This window comes from Arvicola amphibius, chromosome 9 (assembly GCF_903992535.2).
Source record: "Arvicola amphibius chromosome 9, mArvAmp1.2, whole genome shotgun sequence".
In the NCBI taxonomy this organism is placed as follows: domain Eukaryota; kingdom Metazoa; phylum Chordata; class Mammalia; order Rodentia; family Cricetidae; genus Arvicola; species Arvicola amphibius.
Genome location: NC_052055.2, coordinates 42,413,324 through 42,432,289, shown reverse-complemented (window position 1 = coordinate 42,432,289; position 18,966 = coordinate 42,413,324). Strand labels below are relative to the sequence as shown.

Sequence of the window (18,966 nt, the reverse complement as noted above, 5' to 3'; positions counted from 1 at the left end):
CTGGGTGCCGTAGAGCACGGTGGATGGCAGGCTGAGCCTAGTCTGAAGAAGAGCAAGACTCCAGGACCTGTGTTTATCACACACTCGTCAGTCTGAGCAATCAGGAAGAAGGTAGGAAGGCAGAGTGGGGTTTGGAGACATTGCCTGAAACAATTTTCAGGGAAAAGTGTTCAGGAACTGATGGAAGAAGTTGCTTTCCTGACTCAGTGTGTCCTGAGTGCACGAGAGATCCTGCCCAAGCTGTGCTGTTCTCCATCTCATCCATCCAGCTCCCCGTGCTGGACATGGGGCTCTCTTTCTTCTCCTTCCTGTCACCCTCCACGGGTAGCTGTCACCAGGTCCATTGACTTGGTCCCCTGACTCTGCCACATCTTCCTTCTTCACTGCTGTTTGCCTGAGCCTTATGTGTTAATGGAGACATCAGCAAAGTGCAGCTCAGGAGCTCCTGCGGAGATCAGGCATCGTTGAAGAGACCCAGGTGTTGCCAGGGCATCGTTCTTGTTCTCTCTGTTGCCCAGGAACGGGCAGGCAGAAGAACTGCCTGGGGCATGCTGAAGGAGATGACTGGGCTTGTCCTTGTCTATTTGGACAGGATTCTGGCCTTCCCACATTCAAGGAGGATAGGATGGGCTCAACTCTTGGCAGCCCTCGGTGCTGGGCCATCAGAAAACTTTTCCTGAGCAACCCCCTTGGGTGTGCTTGCTTGCTTCTGAGCAGTGCCTTTTCCAGTGACATGCAGCCAAGAGTGGGTGCCAGGTCAGGGTGGCAGTCTAGTCTTCTGTACTGTGAGGCTGTGTCCTGTGTGAGCTGGGGTCTCCTCCTAAGAGAAATACTGCCCTGATGCATGAGAAAGGGAGCCAGGCGTGGCTCAGAAGGCAGAGGCAGGGGGAGTGTTGTTAAGTGCAAGGTCAGCTCTATATTGTAACTTCCAAGCCTGCAAAGGTTCCATAATGAGACTATATTTTAGCAACAATAACAACAAAAACCTTTTAAAAGAAGAGAAAGAAGAAAGAGAAAGAAAAGATAAGCAGGGACGTGGAGACCTGGCACCCTTGAGTCCCTTGGTAGACAGGCGTGAGCTTCTTGTCATATCCTCTAAGCTATCCATGTTGGGTAGGCACCTAGCAATGAAAATCAAATGTAGGCTCTGTGCGTGGCGGCAGAGTACACAGTAGCAAGCCTCCCTCTTCACGTCCCCGTGGGGACACCCGGAACCAGGTTTTTGTTCCATCACAGGAACTGCAACTTCTGAGTCTCTTTCATTTGCGTTTCTCTTTTTGTCTGCCCTCTTTTCTCTATTTCCATGGATCCCATTCAGATGTCTTTTTTATGTAAGCTTGTTCAGTTTTGGTAGAGTCAGGGTGTGCATATGCTCAATAAATAAATGCAATGTCTTGTGCCCACGGGTGTGTGCGTGGGGGTGTGGGGTGGGGCGGGAGTGAGCGCTAGAGTGGGGAGAGCCCAGGGACTCTCAGGCAGACAGGCAGGGAGGCGAGGGCTTTGTTAGAGGTGAGCGATGCCCGGGCGCCACTCCCCCCCACGTCCCTGAGCTGAGAGTCTGTGTTTATGAGGCTCTGAATGCAGTCTAATTTTTTCCTATCTGGTTTGGCTCATCTCTACCAGCTGGTAAATAGGAAATGTTCACGGTAGGAAGCCAATACTCCTCAGAGTGTAAACAGATGGAATCGATATAAAGTGACAAGTTAGACTGCGTTGCTGAGAACGCAGAGCCAAAACTCAGAACATAACCGTCAAGCGTCTACTCCGTTCCAGTTCATTTAGCCCCGAGTAGTGCTTCATATCTGCACAGCTGTGTTGTTCTTTTCTCCCCCCCTCCTTTCTTCTGGCTTGATAATGACAATTTCAAAGAAAAACTTTAATTAAAGATTTTATACAAAATAGCCAAAAGTAGAATAATAAGGAAAATGAGCATTGATGTGTTTATTGTAAGAGGGATCCTTTTTTGTGGTCCCATCTCAAAATGTTCACTTGTTCAATTTGAAATGAGTTTGGTGGTGGTGACAGAAAGGTGGCAGACGGACAGCAGTGGCTGCTGAGCACTCTCTTGCACACTGTAGGGAGCCAAAATAGGGGCAGTAGCTGCTCCCAGCCCTGGGGCTCATTCTGCAGGCTGCCCCCCCATGTCTCTCTCCTCTCTGTCTCTCTCTTTTTTCCCTCCCTCCCCCCTCTCTTTGTGTGTATATGTGCATGTGTGTGCACGTATGTGTGTATATGTGCATGCGTGTATATGTGCATATGTGTGTGTGCTTCTTTGTATGCAGCTCTCGACCCCCTTCTATCAGAACTAGGCAGGAAGAGGGGGCTCCAAGAGAGAGACCTGTTGGCTAGTAGGTCAAAGAGCTGAGAAGCCCACAGGTGGGAGGACTCAGCTAGTCTGCAGTTTGACTCTGGCAACAGCCTTCTCCCCATAGCCAGGCTGGTAGAGTAAATCTAGGCTCCAGAGAGGAAGATTTCTGCTCTCTGCCCCTTTAAAGTCTGGGTGCTTATAGCCAGGTGTGATGGCGTGTGCTTATAAACCCAGTCCTGGCCAGGCAGAGGCTGGTGGCTCTCTTCAGGCTCTTTGGCTGCTCAGCCCCAGGGCAGTGAGACCCCTTTCTCAAAACCCAAGGTGAATGGCTCCTGAGGAGTGACACCTGAGGGGATTCTTGTCCTCTGACCTTCCCACACCTGTACAAGTGTGCGCACACACACACACACATTCATACACATACACACACCACACAAATACACACGCACCACAACACTCACACGTGCACACGCACACATGCATACACACACTTGTGCACGTGCACACACTCACACGTGCACACACACGTGCATACACACACTTGTGCACGTGCACACACTCACATGTGCACACTCACACACACACACACACACACACACGGCTGGGTGGCCGTATTTATTTGTGCTTGAGGCTTTCCTTCCCAGAGCTCATACTGTGTACAAAGCATTTGGAACAAAGCCCCGCAGAGTAATAACGAGTAATAACGCATCCACTGCAGGCAGTTTACGGAGCTGTCTGAGCTCAGTGGGGGACAAATAGGAAGCAGTTGGATTTTCTTCCTCAAGCCGCTCTGCAGGCCCACACAGATCTCCCCGTTTTTTGTCACTGAGGGATGCCTTTGGTGGGTCTCCTGGCTTTCTGATCATATGTAGATATAAACCAGGCCAGTGTAGGCCTGAGGGTTAGAGGTCTCTGTCGCATAACAATTCAACTTGCCCTCCTGGGCTGGGCTTCTGCCTGTCTTGTCTCTCACTGATATTTTTTCTGTCCTCGGGTCATGGAGTCTGTGATCCAGGAGAGAAGAGTGAGCACCCCCACTACACACATACACACACACATACACACACACACACACACACACACACACACACACACGTCCTTACTTGCTTTCTCTGGATAGTCTTAGGTCACACTTGGGGAGCTTCAAAACTATGGGTGTCTAGTTCTATCTTCTCTAACCTCCTTAGCCCCATGTCTGGTGGTCTGTCCTATATGCTCCCACTGCTAGGGACCCTCATCTGACCAGCAGCCCTTGGGATCAGGAGAACACAGATTGCTGCCTTTCCCGATGTCTGTTCAACTCATGGAGGCTTCAGGTGTCCTGTTCCTGTACATACCACCATCAGGGAGGTCATTGGTATTATTTAGTCCCTTCATTAGACTTGCCCTCAGATCTTCAACCAGGAGGATGCTGAGCAGGTCCCCAAGTCTAACGGAAATGAGATGCTTGTTCGCCATGCTTGTGGGTATCTGCCCATCTGCACAAGATTTCCTTAGATCACCCACATTATTCTGTATGCATGTTTCAATCACCTGCCCATTATCCAGCCACTCATCCATCCATCATACACCCATCCATCATACATCCACCTGCCTGTGTATCCATCCATCCTCCACTCATCACCTAGTCAGCCAGCCACCATCTATCGGTCCATCTACCCATCCAGTCATCCATCCGTCAGCCATCGCCCACTAATGTACCCATAAACCCATCTTTTCACCTATTTATATTACCTAACCATACATACATACATACATACATACACACATACACACACACACACACACACACACACATACATACAGTTAGCCATTAGTCATCAACCCATCTACCAAATCCTTCTAGCCATCTACCCACCCATATATTCATCCATCCTCCACCCATCCATCATCTGTCTAACAGTTAGCTAACTAGCCATCATCTACTAATTTATCCACAGTCCATTAATCTAGCCATCTATTCACCTATATATACATTCATCCATATAGTCAGTCAACTATTACCTATCAGTCCATCAACTGATCCATCTATCCATCAATATACCTACATATTTATCCACTATCTATTATCTATCCATCCAGCCAACTAGCCATTATCCTTCAATCAATCCACCTATTTACCCACATATCAGTTTATCACCCATCTGTAATTCATCATCCACCTACCAACCAACCTGTTTACCTTCATATGCCATCTCCCTATACACCTATTTACCTATATATTCTCGCCACCACCCGTCCAGCATTTGTCTGTTCAGCCAGCCAACTAGCCACTATCCATCAGTCCATCCACCTATTCACCTACCTATCTACATAGCTACCATCTATTCCTCCATCCATCTGTGATGGTTACTGTAGTTTTATAGGATTCAGAATCTCCTGGGGAATAAGCTCCGGGCATGCCTATGAGGAACTAGCTAGATTGGATGGGAAGACCCACCTTGACTATGGGCAACAGCCTCCATGGACTAGCGTTCTAGACTGAATGGAAAGGGGAAAGTGAGCTAAGCACCAACACTTAGCCCTGTCTGCCTCACAGAGAGACGGTGTGACTGCAGTGTCATGCTCCAGAGCCTTTCACGGTGAACCAGAGTAAGCACTTTGTCCCCTGCATTGTTCTTGTCACACATTATATTGTGGCCACAAGAGAAGTGGCTAACACAGGACCCATCGTCTCAACCACCCATCATTCAGCCACCTAAACCCTCCTCCTCCTCCAGGCTGCCGCTCTTTTAGGATGCACTGTGGGCTTGAGGGATGTCTTTCTTAGGGGTTCCATGGTGTGCAAGCTTGCTATCTGGGTACTTAGCACTCTGTCTTCACCCGCTCACCCTGGCTGCAGTTCCCATCACAGCCGTTTGCTGAATAACCCTCTTAAAAGTCACCTAAATGGGGCTGGAGAGATGGCTCAGAGGTTAAGAGCATTGCCTGCTCTGCCAAAGGTCCTGAGTTCAATTCCCAGCAACCACATGGTGGCTCACAACCATCTGTAATGAGGTCTGGTGCCCTCTTCTGGCCTGTAGACATACACACAGACAGAATATTGTATACATAAAAATAAATAATTTTAAAAAGTCACCTAAATGCTTCACAGGGTATGTAACTTTAAACTCTGTTCCTTTATTTAGAAAAAAAATAGTGGTCACTTCCCCATCTTCACCTCTGTGTGAAGAATGGCTTTGTTTTAACATCTGAGTTAAGACCTATAGGTTTACAGTGCCACACTTGAGTGTGCTGGGCTTTCTCTCCTGGTGGAGGAACTCGAACTTCATTTGCCTGCCATGTGTTCTCTTTCTTAATCCGGATCTGTGTTCCGAGGACCTTGAGTGCATCAGATGCTGCCTGGCTCTCAGGGCCTAGCATGGGCTGCTCTTGAGGGCTAGGCAGGACATGAGAGAGGTTGAGTTATAGAAAAAGATTAGGTTTGGTCAAAGGGGAATGCGGGAGTGAGGAGTGGTACAGTGAGGAGCTGGGTGGAGTAGTACAAACTCTAGACCACATGCCACCCCACCTTGGGGTCAGAGAGCTGTTGGAGCTGGGCTGAGGTCTGCTCTCAGGGGGCAAAAACCTCTCAGAGTAACCCTTGACCTCCTGATCCTCCTGGCTATATCTCTCAAGTGCTGCGATTACACATGCAACCCCCCACAAAGGGGCAAAACTGCGACTTTTTGTTTTGTTTTGTTTTGTTTTGGACAGTACATAGCCCAGGCTGGTCTCAAACCTGTGGCATTCCACCTCTTCCACCTGCCTCAGCCACTGCAGTACCACCACACTTGACTGTCAGCCATCTGCTTAAATCAGCTGTCTGCAAGGGATTGTGGGTAGGACAGCAGCGTGCCTAATGGTCTTACTCTGCAAAGGGCCAGGCAGGGTGGAGTACATCTGGACTTTGTGTCCCCAGGATTTTTCCAGGCTGCTGTCTGGTAGGGAAAATCAGCCCCAACACTATGTGAATGAGTGGGTTTGGAGGCCAGTACAGAGGTAAACATCAGAAAGGCTGACCTGTTGGGAAAGACATGAGGTCCATGCCTTCCTTTCGGAGAAGTGTGCTGGTTTTAAAGAGGGCAGTGAGGAATAGTAGCCCCTCCTTTTGTAGTTAACACCCACTCCTCTCCAAAGTGATACCAGAGTCCTGGGAAGGGCTAGAACAGAGGGCAGAGTCAGACAGGCAATGGGCATGACCCTCCTTCCATCCATTTCTGTCCAGAGAAACACAAGTTATCCAGGTCAGCATCAGGGGACAGTGACAAGGTGGAAGAGTGATTAGGAAAGCTGGAGAGAAGGTTCCAGACTTCCCTTGTTAGCTTTTATTGTCAACTGATACAACCTCGAGCCCCTTGGGAAAAGGGCACCTCAGTTGAAGAGTTTCCTGACTCAGATGGGCTTGTGGCTGTGTCTGTGAGAGATTATCTTAGTTGGTAATTGACGTGGGAAGACCCAGTCCTCTGTGAGCAGTACCCTCCCCAGGCCACTGAGCATAGCCAGAAAAAGCCAATAAGAGTTTGACGTGGGAAGACCCAGCCCTCTGTGAGCAGCACCCTCCCTAGGCCACTGAGCATAGCCAGAAAGCAAGCCAATAAGAGTGTGTTCCTCTGTGGTTCATGCTTCAGTTCCTGCCCCGACTTCCCTCAGTGATTGACTGGGACCTGGAAATAGAAACTGAAATAAGGCCGGGCGGTGGTGGTGCACGCCTTTAATCCCAGCACTCCCGAGGCAGAGGCAGGCGGATCTCTGTGAGCTCGAGACCAGCCTGGTCTACAAGAGCTAGCTCCAGGACAGGCTCTAAAGCTGCAGAGAAACCCTGTCTAGAAAAACCAAAAAAAAAAAAAAAAAAAAAAAAAAAAAGAAAGAAAGAAACTGAAATAAGCCCTTTTCTCCTGAAGTAGCTTTTGTCCAGAGTATTTTCCCACAGCTAACCCTGCCTGATTGGACAACAGAGAACAAGGGGAGATCTTTCTGTGCAATAGTTACTGCATGTTAAGGCCAGGCAGTAAGTACTGAGCCCCAAGGATACCACAGCAGCCTAGAACAGAGCCATGTTCCAGAGAGGAAGTAAGCCAGGGACACAGGTGTCAGTGTGTGCAAAGGAAAATGAAGGAAGTGGTCCAGATAGATCCAAAGTGTGCTCAGGCATCTCTCTGAGCAGGTGCTGTGTGACCACGGCATGAGTGAGGGCAGGGAGGGAGCTGGCCGTCAGAAGAGACCAGAGCTGCAGAAGTGTGTACTTGCTTGCTACTGGGAGCAAGGGAAAGGAAGGGCTCGCAGCTGGAGCAGAGGAAGGAGGAGAGCGGCTGAGATCATTTCAGGGCCTTTCAGTCTTCCAGCAGGGAGAAGAGCTCATGACCTGTGGGAATTCCAAGTCACTCACACTGGCAGGGAAGGGGTGATGAACAGAGCTCAGTCATCCCTGCTGAGCCCTTATCTTTGCTTTCTTGTTCCCTTCATCTTCTCGCCCACCCTATGCCGACAAGTCTTGCTCACCAGGGCTCTCACTCTGTTGCCTTTGCTAAGTCTTACCATCTGTAGCTCCCTTCCATGGCTGGTGCCAAACTTGCGTCTGACAAGTGATAGGAAACTTGGAGAAGTACCTCTGGTGGGCGTGAGCTCCGTGCCAGGCTTGCGGCTTGTGGCTCTCCGTGCAGGGGACCCATATGGGTTGCCATGGGGCTGTAAAGCGGGATGTCACTCCTGTCCTCCTCCGTGTTCCCAGAGAGGTAGACGGGGACTTAGCAGCAGAGAGGATGCTACAGTTCTTCTTGACCCTGGAAGCAATTGCTGTGGAGTTCCGTCTTTAGCTTTAGGGATGGGGTGGGAGATAGATGTGCAGGCTGGTCTGTGATTTCCAGTCCCAGTCTGGGATAGGGTTAGGGCCACCCGTGTGCTCTGGCTGATAGAAGACAGTTGGCTGTGGTGACTCAGTATGTGGCTTTGCAGCTGTCAGCCAGTGAGCCTGTGATGGGTGTCGTCACTGGACACCAAACAAATGTCACGGTTACACCTTTTAACTGGGCCAGAGCCCCCAGAGTCCTGATAGGTCAGAAGAGGCCCTTGCAGTTAGACCACAAGGCCTTCTCAGCACATGACTGTTTCCCCAGGCAAACAGAAAGGATCCAGTCACACATTCCCACATGTTTCCTGAACGTGAGCATTCCACCCAGTGACACCCTAGACCCCAGGACTAGTAGGAGAAAGCTCTCCTGCAGTGGTGCTAATGTGTTCTGAGGAACCAAAGGGACAAGAGTCCCATGAGCTTCCAAGGATCCTTCTGGAAGTTAGGAAAGTGCTGAGGGGCTGTCCGGATGGGCTGGATGTGAATGAGGCTAGAGGAAAGGCGGGAGATCTGCTGTCCAGGGGTGGGAGGGTGTGGGAAGAACAGCTCCAGTGTGGGAAATCTGAGGGTCACTGGCATATGACAGATAGGCAGTTGGATGTTCTTATCTGGACTCAGCTATGTTCTCCATAAAGCAAACAGCTAGCTTGGTAAGGAATGGGTCTGAGGCATGGCTCCAAGGGAACTCTCGCCTAGTGTTTGCAAAGTCCTGGGTTCTATCCCCAGTACTGGTAATAAAAATTTTAAAGTTGAAATGGGTGTAGGAGAGTATATATGTTGTGGGCATGTGTGCATATGTATGTATGTGTATGCATATGTGGCTCTGTCCATAGGAGCAAGAGGTATCAGATACCCTAAGTATGGTTCAGGCTGTTCTGAGTCACCTGCTGTGGGTACTGGGAATCAAACTCCAGTCCTCTGCAAGAGCAGTACATACTCTTAATGGCTGAACCATCTCTTCAGCCCCTCTCCCAGACACCCAGTGTGTTGAGAGAGAAATGTGCCAGTAAGTGCTTCCTGTTTCCTTAACTCAGACCCTCATTCCACCAGGACTTGGCACTGCATGCTGATCCTTCTTTGCTGCCGTGGTGTACACACACACACACACACACACACACACACAAAACCCCAAAAAAACAAAACAAAACAAACAAAAAAAAAACGGGGGATAGGCCATGGGCTGAATCCACTCAGGGTTGAGGTAGGGAGAAGTGGAATCATGCATTCAAGGGGATCCGATGAGGAAGAGTAAGTAGGGAGGACACAGGAGAGGGATGGAACTGCAAGCAGGGGACTCAGTGAGGGGGATGCTGGTGGGCTTTGGGCTGTGGAAGAGGGGTGATTTAGAAAGCATAGGGCACAAGCACCTTGATCTTGCAGGGTCAGTGTCTGTTGGTACTAACACAGCCCAGAGATTGAGTGGAACCATGGCCTCTGGAAGTGAGCTCAGGTGTCGGCAGGATGGTCTTGCATAGACACTCAGGACTCACAGGGTCCTGGCAGGAGAGTCTCCTGGTGACACAGTAGGAGGGGTGGAACAGTAGGTGGAGAGGCAAGTGGCCAGGGTAAGGCAGAGGCAAGAGCTGAAAGCAGCTCCAGAACACCACTCACCCCACCCAGATCCTGAATCCTCAGCTAGAGATGGAAGATGACTGCCCTGGAGAGGCTGTGGGAGGGGCCGCCTTATAGATAAGCTGGGCTCCATCAGTCTAGGATGGCCTAGGGACACGTGGAGAAAATGCTGGCAGAAGGGGGACCCTCTTGCTATCGGGCGGTTCTCCCCACTCTTTGAGGCTTACTGAGAAACTTCCTTAGAATCCAGGCTGGATATGGTCGTATCCATTCCTCTGAATGTAGAACCAGATTCCTTGGGATCCAGCCTTCTCGCTGTTTCTCAGTGCCCTCCTGTCCAGGCTCTGGAGTCAACCCCTGCTGGTTCTGTGCTTGTCACCTCCTGTGGGAAGCCTTCCAGACCACAGTAGCCGGAAGTGTTTATGTTCCTCTGAAGGCCCATGCCTCTGCCCACGCGGTGTCTGGCTCTCACTCCCAGCTGCTTTTTCCCCTGTTGGTGACACTGTGTCCGCATGTCTAGCCTTCCTTTAGGGGAATGTCGTGAAAGGACAGGCTGGAGTTGGAAGATGACATCTTATTGTTTAGCTGCGTGCTGTTGAGTTGGGTCTCCTTGGCCATCAGTTACTAAATCTGAAAATGCAGACTTGTTGGGGTGTGAGCACTTGCTAGTGGGGCTCTGAGTTCTCAGATGAACCCCACAGAAGTCTAATCAGCATGAAGACCCACTCCCTGTCCTTGCATCTTTTCCAAGGGCCCTTCCAGACACCTCACATGGTAACTCTCATTTGCTGAATTCAGACATCGCTGCAAAACTTTTCTGTGGTATCTTAAAAAAAAAATGAGAGGTTGAAATAGACCGTCAGATTTTCCAGCTAGCAGTAAAAATAGTTCGCATATGGCCATGGAAAGCAAAAATCACACAAGTCCAGCTATGCCAGGACTAGTTTTTCAGCATCAATTAACAAAAAAGATTTTTTCATACAGCCCTAAAAGGGAATGAATTGTGTATGAGACTTACTGCTTTACATTAAAAAGAGATTTTTAAAAAACTTACTAAGACCATTTACTGAGACAATTGCCTTGCAAACTCTTAATATATGCAAAATGTTCTTTTTTTTTCCCAAAGATGTCATTGTGCAATGTGTACTGCTGAGAATCTTTGAAAACATTTTATTTTACAAGAAGTAGTAAAAAGAAAAAAAAAGCTTCTGCATATTTTGTTAGCTTTTGAGTTTTTACCATTGGGCCCCTTGGCTTTTCCAAAATCCTTCTTTATTGTGCAGGTCTTCCGAAACATGAAGACCATGAAGAAAGCCCTCCAGCTCATCGATGTCAACAACACAGGCACGGTGCAGTCCAAAGAGCTGAGGCGGGTCCTGGAAACGTTCTGCCTGAAGATGAGGAATGAGGAGTATGAGAAGTGAGTGGCAAGAGCAGAGAGGGTGTGATGACCTTGAAGCCAGGGCCGGGGACAAATGGCAGAGGCAGGTTCCTGGGCCCCTCCCTCCAACTTCATTTTGGACATTCTCCCAAGTTCCCAAATCTGTGAATTCTCAGAAGTGGGACCTAGTGTTTCTTATTCTTTGAGGAGGCTGGGGTGGGCACAGCCGTCTGGCTTTCGGATCCGAACACAGGTTACTGACTACCCCATCACCTGTCACCAGTCTGTCCTGCTTAGTGTCCCCATCCTGTGTGTTTCCAGTCCACAGTGAGTTTGATTTCAGTGAAAGAGTCCTAAAATTAACAGTTCATGCATTCCGAGTGCCCTCTATCATACAGAGGGTGCTGTCTTGTCCCCCTTTTAAAATATTCGTGTTAATCTCTCATTGTGCTTATAAACCAACAGGACAAAACCTAATGCATAATACAAACAGACTCACATGTGTACATAGATGGTTCAGTGTCATGTGATTCAGGCACCCACTGCTGGACCTTGGCTTATGTCCTGGTGACTCAGGGATGCCTGGATCATTCAGGCTGCTCCCAAAGTACCAATCCTTTATTGTTTCCTCAGAGGCTAAGGGCATGCCTTGCTCTGGAGTTATAGGCTACTGTTCTGAGGTGTCACTGTGGCTTTTGACACATCTCCTGAAGACAAGGTCAGGGCTGCAGGCAGGAGAGGAACTTTCCTCAGAGCAAGGTAGCGCAGAGGACATGTGACCATAGCTCAGATGGGGCTCACAATCAGAGACTTAAAAAAAAATGAATCCTTTCCACTCTTGAATATGTTTCTTCTTTCTTCCTCTTTATAACCTACCTCAGAATATAAAAGGCATAATAGATGTTTTAATTTTTACATCCTGTCTGGCTGGGAAAGTGTCCAGAATAAGATCCAAACAAAACAAATTAAATAATTTTGTGCGTGCAATTACAGAGCGGAGGCAGCCCTCTTCTGAAACAGGCCGTCAGAAACAAAGCAGGCTTTTATTTGACAATAAACCTTGTGTTTGGCACTGCAGTCTCCAACCTAGTAAATCTATAAAAAAGTTACTGTCTGTTTCCCCATCTCTTAAGTAGAATAATAAAGAACTCCACAAATTTTTATTCTCGATTTCTTTAAAGCCTCAGAAACAATGCTGTTTTCACACCCCGGTCCTAACAATGGCCTACAATAGAATTGTTTCCCATAGACTCACACAGAAGCTCAAAGGAGCTGCCTTCTGCAGGGCTTTTAGTGCCTTCCTTATGGAGGCCCCAGAAGACACGTCACCTGTGGCTGCTTTGGTGTTGACTTCACCCTTTGCTGTTTGGAGCGTTTTTAATATCTCATTCTAGCAGTTTTCTTCTGTCTGGGGTCTGCAGTAGGTGCTTGGTAGGAATGGCTAGGCTCTGAAGTCAAAGCTGTGGTTGTATTCCCTAATGCTGGAAGAGCAAGATGTTGCCAGGACTCAGTTTTCTGTTAAAGAAATAGGTGTTGAGTGGGCTGGGGAAATAGCTTAGACGGCAGAGTGCTTGCCTTGCAAGCACGAGGACCTAAGCTCCATCCTCAGAAACAACATTAAAGAAGAGAAAAACAGTAGACTGTAGTGGCATGTCCTGGTAAACCCAGAGTTTGCAAGGTAGAAGCAGGATCTCTGGGGACCACAGGCCAGCCAGCTTAGCCTCCTTGATGAGTTCCAGGCCTCTGAGAGATTCTGTTTCAACCAATAAAACAAAACAATAAAAACAGGTGGATGGTGCCTGAGACACCATAGCTTAGGAGGTTGTCCTCTAGTCACCTTGCACACATACATACCCACCCACATTTACCAGCATGTTGGGGCAAACACACATGCACTCATACACATGCACACATGCGAGCATGTGAGTGCATATGCACACATACGCATGCATGCACACATGTGGGAAATGAGCTATGCACCGAGAAACCCACCACACAGCATGGGGATGAAGACATGATATAACATGTGTGACACGTCTGTGATATGCTTGCGTGTGGCAGGTGCTCATCTCACTGGACAGTGTCACAAACGTGATGACCCAGGATAGTGTTACAACTACTAGATGGTGTTGAAGGAACGGTGGGCTGCGTCCCGCCACCTGGCTAGCTTTGCCCAAAATAATTACACGGAGACTGTATTCTTTTAAAACACTGCCTGGCCCATAGTTTCAGCCTCTTATTGGCTAATTCTCACATCTTGCTTTAACCCATATTTAGTAATCTGTGTAGCACCACGAGGTGTGGCTTACCAGGAGAGATCTTAACCTGCATCCATCTCGGAGAGGAGAAGCATGGCGACTGCTCACTATGGCGACTGCCTGAAGCGTCTGCCCCCTGCCTTCTACCCAGCATTCTGTTCTGTCTACTCCGCCTACCTAATTTTCTGTTCTCTTAAAGGGCCAAGGCAGTTTTTTTTATTAATAAAAGTAACACATAGACATTCCTCCATCAAGATGGTTGCTGTTTGCCCGCAGAACACACCTTAGCCTATACAGCACCCAAGGCCGGAGATGAACTCACCACTAGCTTCGTAAGCACTGTCCAGCATCCCACTCACTGATTTTCCCTCCCTGGATCACTCCATCCCACATTCCATCTCTTTTTCTGGTCCAAGTATTTGAATCTATGTGAAGTCATTTATGAACAGCCCAGTAGTCAAGCAAGCCTCAGAAGGCCAGCCTGAGCCAGGATTACCTGAAAGGGGTTTTTCCAGGGGGCGGTGCTGAAAGGCTCAAGAGCTCACTGGGGATCCCCTTCTCCCTAAACCCAGCTCCAGTGATCCCTACTTGCTTGCTGCTATCTGCCCGTTTTGCCACCTTGAGTTTGAGTCCCTGGGATTAGTGTCTTAAGAAGTTTCATCGAAGTTTTTTTCTTTGGAAGTCTATAGAAATAGTTACTATATATTTGTGTTCACATGTGTATGCCTGCATGTATGTGCACATACATGTGAAAGCCCAGAGGTCAGCCATGTTCATTCTTTGGGAAATGACCTATAGTTATCATTAAGCTCCCAAATAAACCATACACACGGTGTATTATTTCTTATGAATGTCCGACCTTACTTGGCTTGTTTCTAGCCAGCTTTTGTCTAGTTGTCTAGGTTCTCTGAGATTGTGATTTGATTTCTTTGCTTTATGTTTAAAAACCACTTATGAGTGAGTACATGTGATAATTGTCTTTCTGGTTCTGGGCTACCGCACTCAAAATGATGTTTTCTAGCTTCATTTATTTGTCTGCAAATTTAAAGAGGTCATTATTTTTTTTCTGCTGTGTAGTACACCATTGTGTAAATGTACCACATTTTCCTTACCCATTTTTCGGTCGAGGGGCATTTAGGTTGTTTCCAGTTTCTGGTTATGACAAACAAAGCTGCTATGAACATAGTTGAGCATATGTCCTTATGGCACGATTTGGATATATACCCAAAAGTGGTATTAGTGGGTCTTGAGGAACGTTGTTTCCTACTTTTCTGAGAAATCGCCACACTGACATCCAAAGGGGTTGTACCAGCTTGCATTCCCACCAGCAATGCAGGAATGTTCCCTTTACCCCACATCCTCTCCAGCATAAGTTATCATCAGTGTTTTTGATCTTGACCATTCTTACAGGTGTAAGATAGAATCTCAGAGTTGTTTGGATTTGCATTTCTCTGATAACTAAGGATATTCAACATTTTCTTAAGTGTCTTTCAGCCATTTTAGATTCCTCTGTTGAGTGTTTTCTGTTTAGGTCTGTACTCCATGTTTTTATTGGATTATTTGTTCTTTTGTTGACCAATTTCTTGAGTTTTTTAAATATATTTTGGAGATCAGACCTCTGCTTGATATGGGGTTGGTGGCTCCTAGCCAGCTTTTCTTAATTTATCCCATCTATTTTTTGTCTCTGTGCTTTCATCTTTGTCCTATATCCTTTCTTTACTTTTTACTCCGTGGTTGTTGGTGTGTAGCTGGGTGGCCAGCCCCTTGAGTCCTGCTCCTTCTCTGGCTCCCAGATCTTCGAGCCTCTCTCCCCAGATTTCTCCTTTTATTTATGCTCTCTGTCTTCCACCCCTGCCTATCCCTTTTCCTGCCTTGCTATTGACTGTTAAGTTCTTTATTATACCAATCATGTGTTTTAGACAGGCAATGTAACACAGCTTCACAGAGTTATATAAATGCAACATAAAAGAATGCAACACATCTTTGCATCATTAAACAAATGTCCCAAAGCATAAACAAATTTGTAGCACATCTTAAAATAATATTCTACAGCACTGAACACCTTGTATTTTTATGTGTAACTTTTCAGTGAGACCTGAGACTCCACTGAGTAGGATAGATTGGCTGCCCAGTGAGCCCCAAGGACTCACCTGTCTCCATCTCCCCAACTCCGGCATTATTGCATATACCACCATACCAAGCTGGTTTTTGTTTGTTGTTTTTAAAACATGGGTTCTGGGGATCAAACTCATCTCCTCATCTTGCATAGCAAATATTTCTCAGACTGATCCATTTCCCCAGCCCCGTGCGAAGCCTTTGGAGACCCTGCCTTTCTGTTCAATGCCAGGCTCCATCTCTGTAGTCTTTTCTCCAGGGCATGCTACCATGAGCTTCCATTTGTCCTCTGCATGCATACAGCAGGTTTCTGAGCATAGGATTCCAGGGCCTTAGTCCCAGCCAGCATTCTCCTGTGAGTCGACCCTGGCTGCTGGGACGCTATGTTGCATGAAGGTCTGCAGTGTTGGGTGAGCTGCTCACCAAGCTCTGCTGCCTTGTTAGAGCAGCATGCTGGCCAGCAGCCTCCAAGGACTCAGAAAGATACTGACATTACTGCCTCCCAGGTCTCAAGCTTCTGGGCTGTTTTCACAGGATCAGGGCTCAGGGACTGTTTAGAAAGTTTCTGAGTTAACATCTGGCAGCCACCATTTCTCTGGATAAGTTTTCCTACTAGGACAATAGCAAGCCTCATCAAAGTGGAAAGAGACATACAAGTGGGAAGCAGATATGCGACACTCCCTGTTCAATCTGGAAACCAGAAAAATGACAAATACTTTAAGTATTAATTACTAAATTTTGAGAAAGCATGAAAGTAGATAATTATAGAAACCAACACATATGGGGAGAATATAACCAAACATTTAAAAACTGTGAATTTTTTAGAAATGTAGTAACCCAAAAATCATCTAAAAAACTGTTTATCACACACAGATATGAATAATAGGAAACACATTAAAAAACCGAAGCTTCCCATTTATCTCAGTGTATTTCAGAGAGAGAGAGGTGTTGTGCATGGTTTTCAGTTTTCTTGTTCTGAGCTGGTTGTGGCGGTCCCATACCTATAACTCTAGCACTTGGAAGCCATGGCTAGAACATAGCGAATTAAAGGCCAGGCTGGGATACATAGCAAGATCCTGTACCAAAACAAACAGGAAAAAATCTTATTATATGTAAACACCATAAATGCCTCAAGAACAGCTGGACTCCGTGGCCATTTGCTGATGGGGACTGTGGGCCTCTGTGGGCTGAGGTTTTCATCTCCTGCAGTGATAGGCTGCTGTCAGCTAAAGCAGTCATCTGGTTGCATCTCCCACCCTTCACACTCTGGGCTCCCTGGTTACAGAAATGTGATTCTCACTGGCTCGCTGCCCAGATCCCTGTCTCTATACTTCTTACAGGAAGCTAGCATTGCTTCTGCTGTCTAGTGAAGAAGTGGCCTCTTGGGCCCTGGGATCTGGTGTCCTCCCTCTTCCAACCAAGAAAAGGAAGAAAACTGTAGAGGTGTGTCTGGAACATTCCCAAGAAGAGGACTGTATGTTCTGTCCTATTCTCTCTCTGTGCCCTTCTACAAGCTGATAACGCGTTCTCCCTCAGGTGTCTGCAGTTTTAGTCTGTATGTGTATATATGCATTTGGAGACCGAAGGACAGCCTTGGGTGTTGTCCTCAGGGGTTGCCTACGATTTGTTTTTTTTTTCATTTTGTTTCATTTTTATTATTGTTTTTTGAGACAGGGCCTCTCACTGGCCTGGAACTCCCCAGGGAGGATAAACTGGCTGGCCAGTGTCCAGAGGAGTCTGCCTGCTTCCACCTCCCCATCACTGGACTTGCAGACACATGTCCATGCTGGCCTGCTTTGTGTAGGTTCTGTGGTTGGAACTCTGGTCCTTGTGCTTGTACAACAAGTGCCTTACTGACTGAGCCTTTCCTCTCCGCCCCCCCCCCCCCCCGTCCCAACCGTCTGTATTTAAGAATCTCAACAGCAGTATTTCCCACAGTGGTCTTGACAGAGGCAGCAATAGCAGGAAGATATTAACATGTGCCAGCGCAGTGTGAAGCAGACCTTGTAGTAAGCATGCTTCTGTCCAGGCTTGCTGCAGCTCTGTCTGACTTCAGTGAGCATCTGTGTTGCAGGTTCTTGAAAGAGTACAACATTAATGGCGGCACTACGGTGGACTACAACGCTTTCCTGAAGAACCTCAGCATAATCAATGACTTGAACTTTAAATACCCACAGTCCGGTTCAGGTAAGGACTTCCCAAACATGTCGCTGAGGATTTTAAAGTTTCTTCTCTCCCCTAAGGAAATACATCCCAGTATGGGAAAAATGCATCCACTACAGAGATGCCCGTGATACCATTATTTAAAAGAATAACGTGAGAGCTGAATGAAAGAAAAGAGCTGGGGATGAGCGGCGTTAAGGGCACGCACTGCTCTTCCAAAGAAGCCGAATGCTGTTCCCAGAACCCGTGTCAGGGGTCTCATATCTGCCTGTAATTCCTGCTCCAAAGGACCCGATGCTCTCTCTCTTCTGGCTTCCATGGGCACCTGCACTTACATGGACACCCGTACATGTATACACACACACACACACACACACACACACACACACACACACACACAAAGAGAGGTGTGACAGGAGTCACAGCATCATATGCATCTGGGAACCATGATCTCCACAGTGGAAATGTGTGTGGAGTAAGTACACGACTGGGACCCAGGACATCCCCTGAACTCACACACTGTCCTTACATGAGGTCCTCTGGGTGTCATTTGTTCTTTCTGCTGCCTCTGAACCTCAGTGAGTATGGATGGTGATGCCTGTTCCGTCAGTGAGGAAGAAACCAATTCAAGAAGACAGAGGAGCTTGCAGCTGTGGATCTGTGGATGCGTGTCCTCGAGGCAGCTTTCCCATGATAGTAGATCAGGGAGGCAGTGCCTGGAACTGTCCAGCTGGTGGTGGTTCTGAACCCAGCCCATTTCTTTCAGGAGAATGTTTGAGTCACGTAACTGGCCACACTGGTCACTCAGACACTCTCCTTAGTCCCCTGACTTGGGGTCACCCCCTGTGACCAGCTTCTTTAACACCTGTCCTCATTGTTTGGTTTTAATGTTGTCTTAATGCAGCTCTGCAAACCCCCTCAGGGCACTGCTTTCCCAGCAAGCCAAAGAGCCACTGTTGTCAGGCTCCAGGCTGGCTCTGCTAACCCTGACTGCTGGGGGCCTCTGGTCTTTGCTGAGCATGGTTCTGTCTTCTCTTTTCATCCCCTGCAACCCTACCATGCAAGTGCAGACAAGCCAAAGGCTGAAGTAAGCCTCCAAACCAAAGCTGCTGCTCAGCAGTAAGCGCTGTCATCCACACCTGGCATCTTCCAATGCACTGGGTAGAAATGAATGATTGCTGCCAAGTCCGCAGGCCATTTTACAAGAATTTACTGGGAGCATCAGCAGGATAGTAATCCCAGGGAACCTCGGGGAAGCGATGTTTTCGTCATGGCTGGATGTTATAACTGAGAGTGGCAAGTTTCTCTTTCAGAAGACCATCCACTCTGATCTCAGTCT

At 47.8% G+C, this 18,966-nt stretch overlaps 1 protein-coding gene across 2 annotated transcripts in view; it reads left to right on the top strand.

Annotated features, from left to right (window-relative positions):
* Positions 1-18,966, top strand: part of Efcab6 (EF-hand calcium binding domain 6) — a 166,603-nt gene that overhangs the window by 37,332 nt on the left and 110,305 nt on the right. Inside the window, exons 5-7 of one of the 2 annotated variants that reach the window (XM_038343334.1) lie at positions 10,994-11,130; positions 17,539-17,651; positions 18,358-18,360. In XM_038343334.1, coding sequence (XP_038199262.1) covers positions 10,994-11,130; positions 17,539-17,651; positions 18,358-18,360 — 253 coding nt within the window. The remainder of the gene's footprint in view (positions 1-10,993; positions 11,131-17,538; positions 17,652-18,357; positions 18,361-18,966) is intronic. The other variant, XM_038343332.1, reaches the window with a different exon arrangement.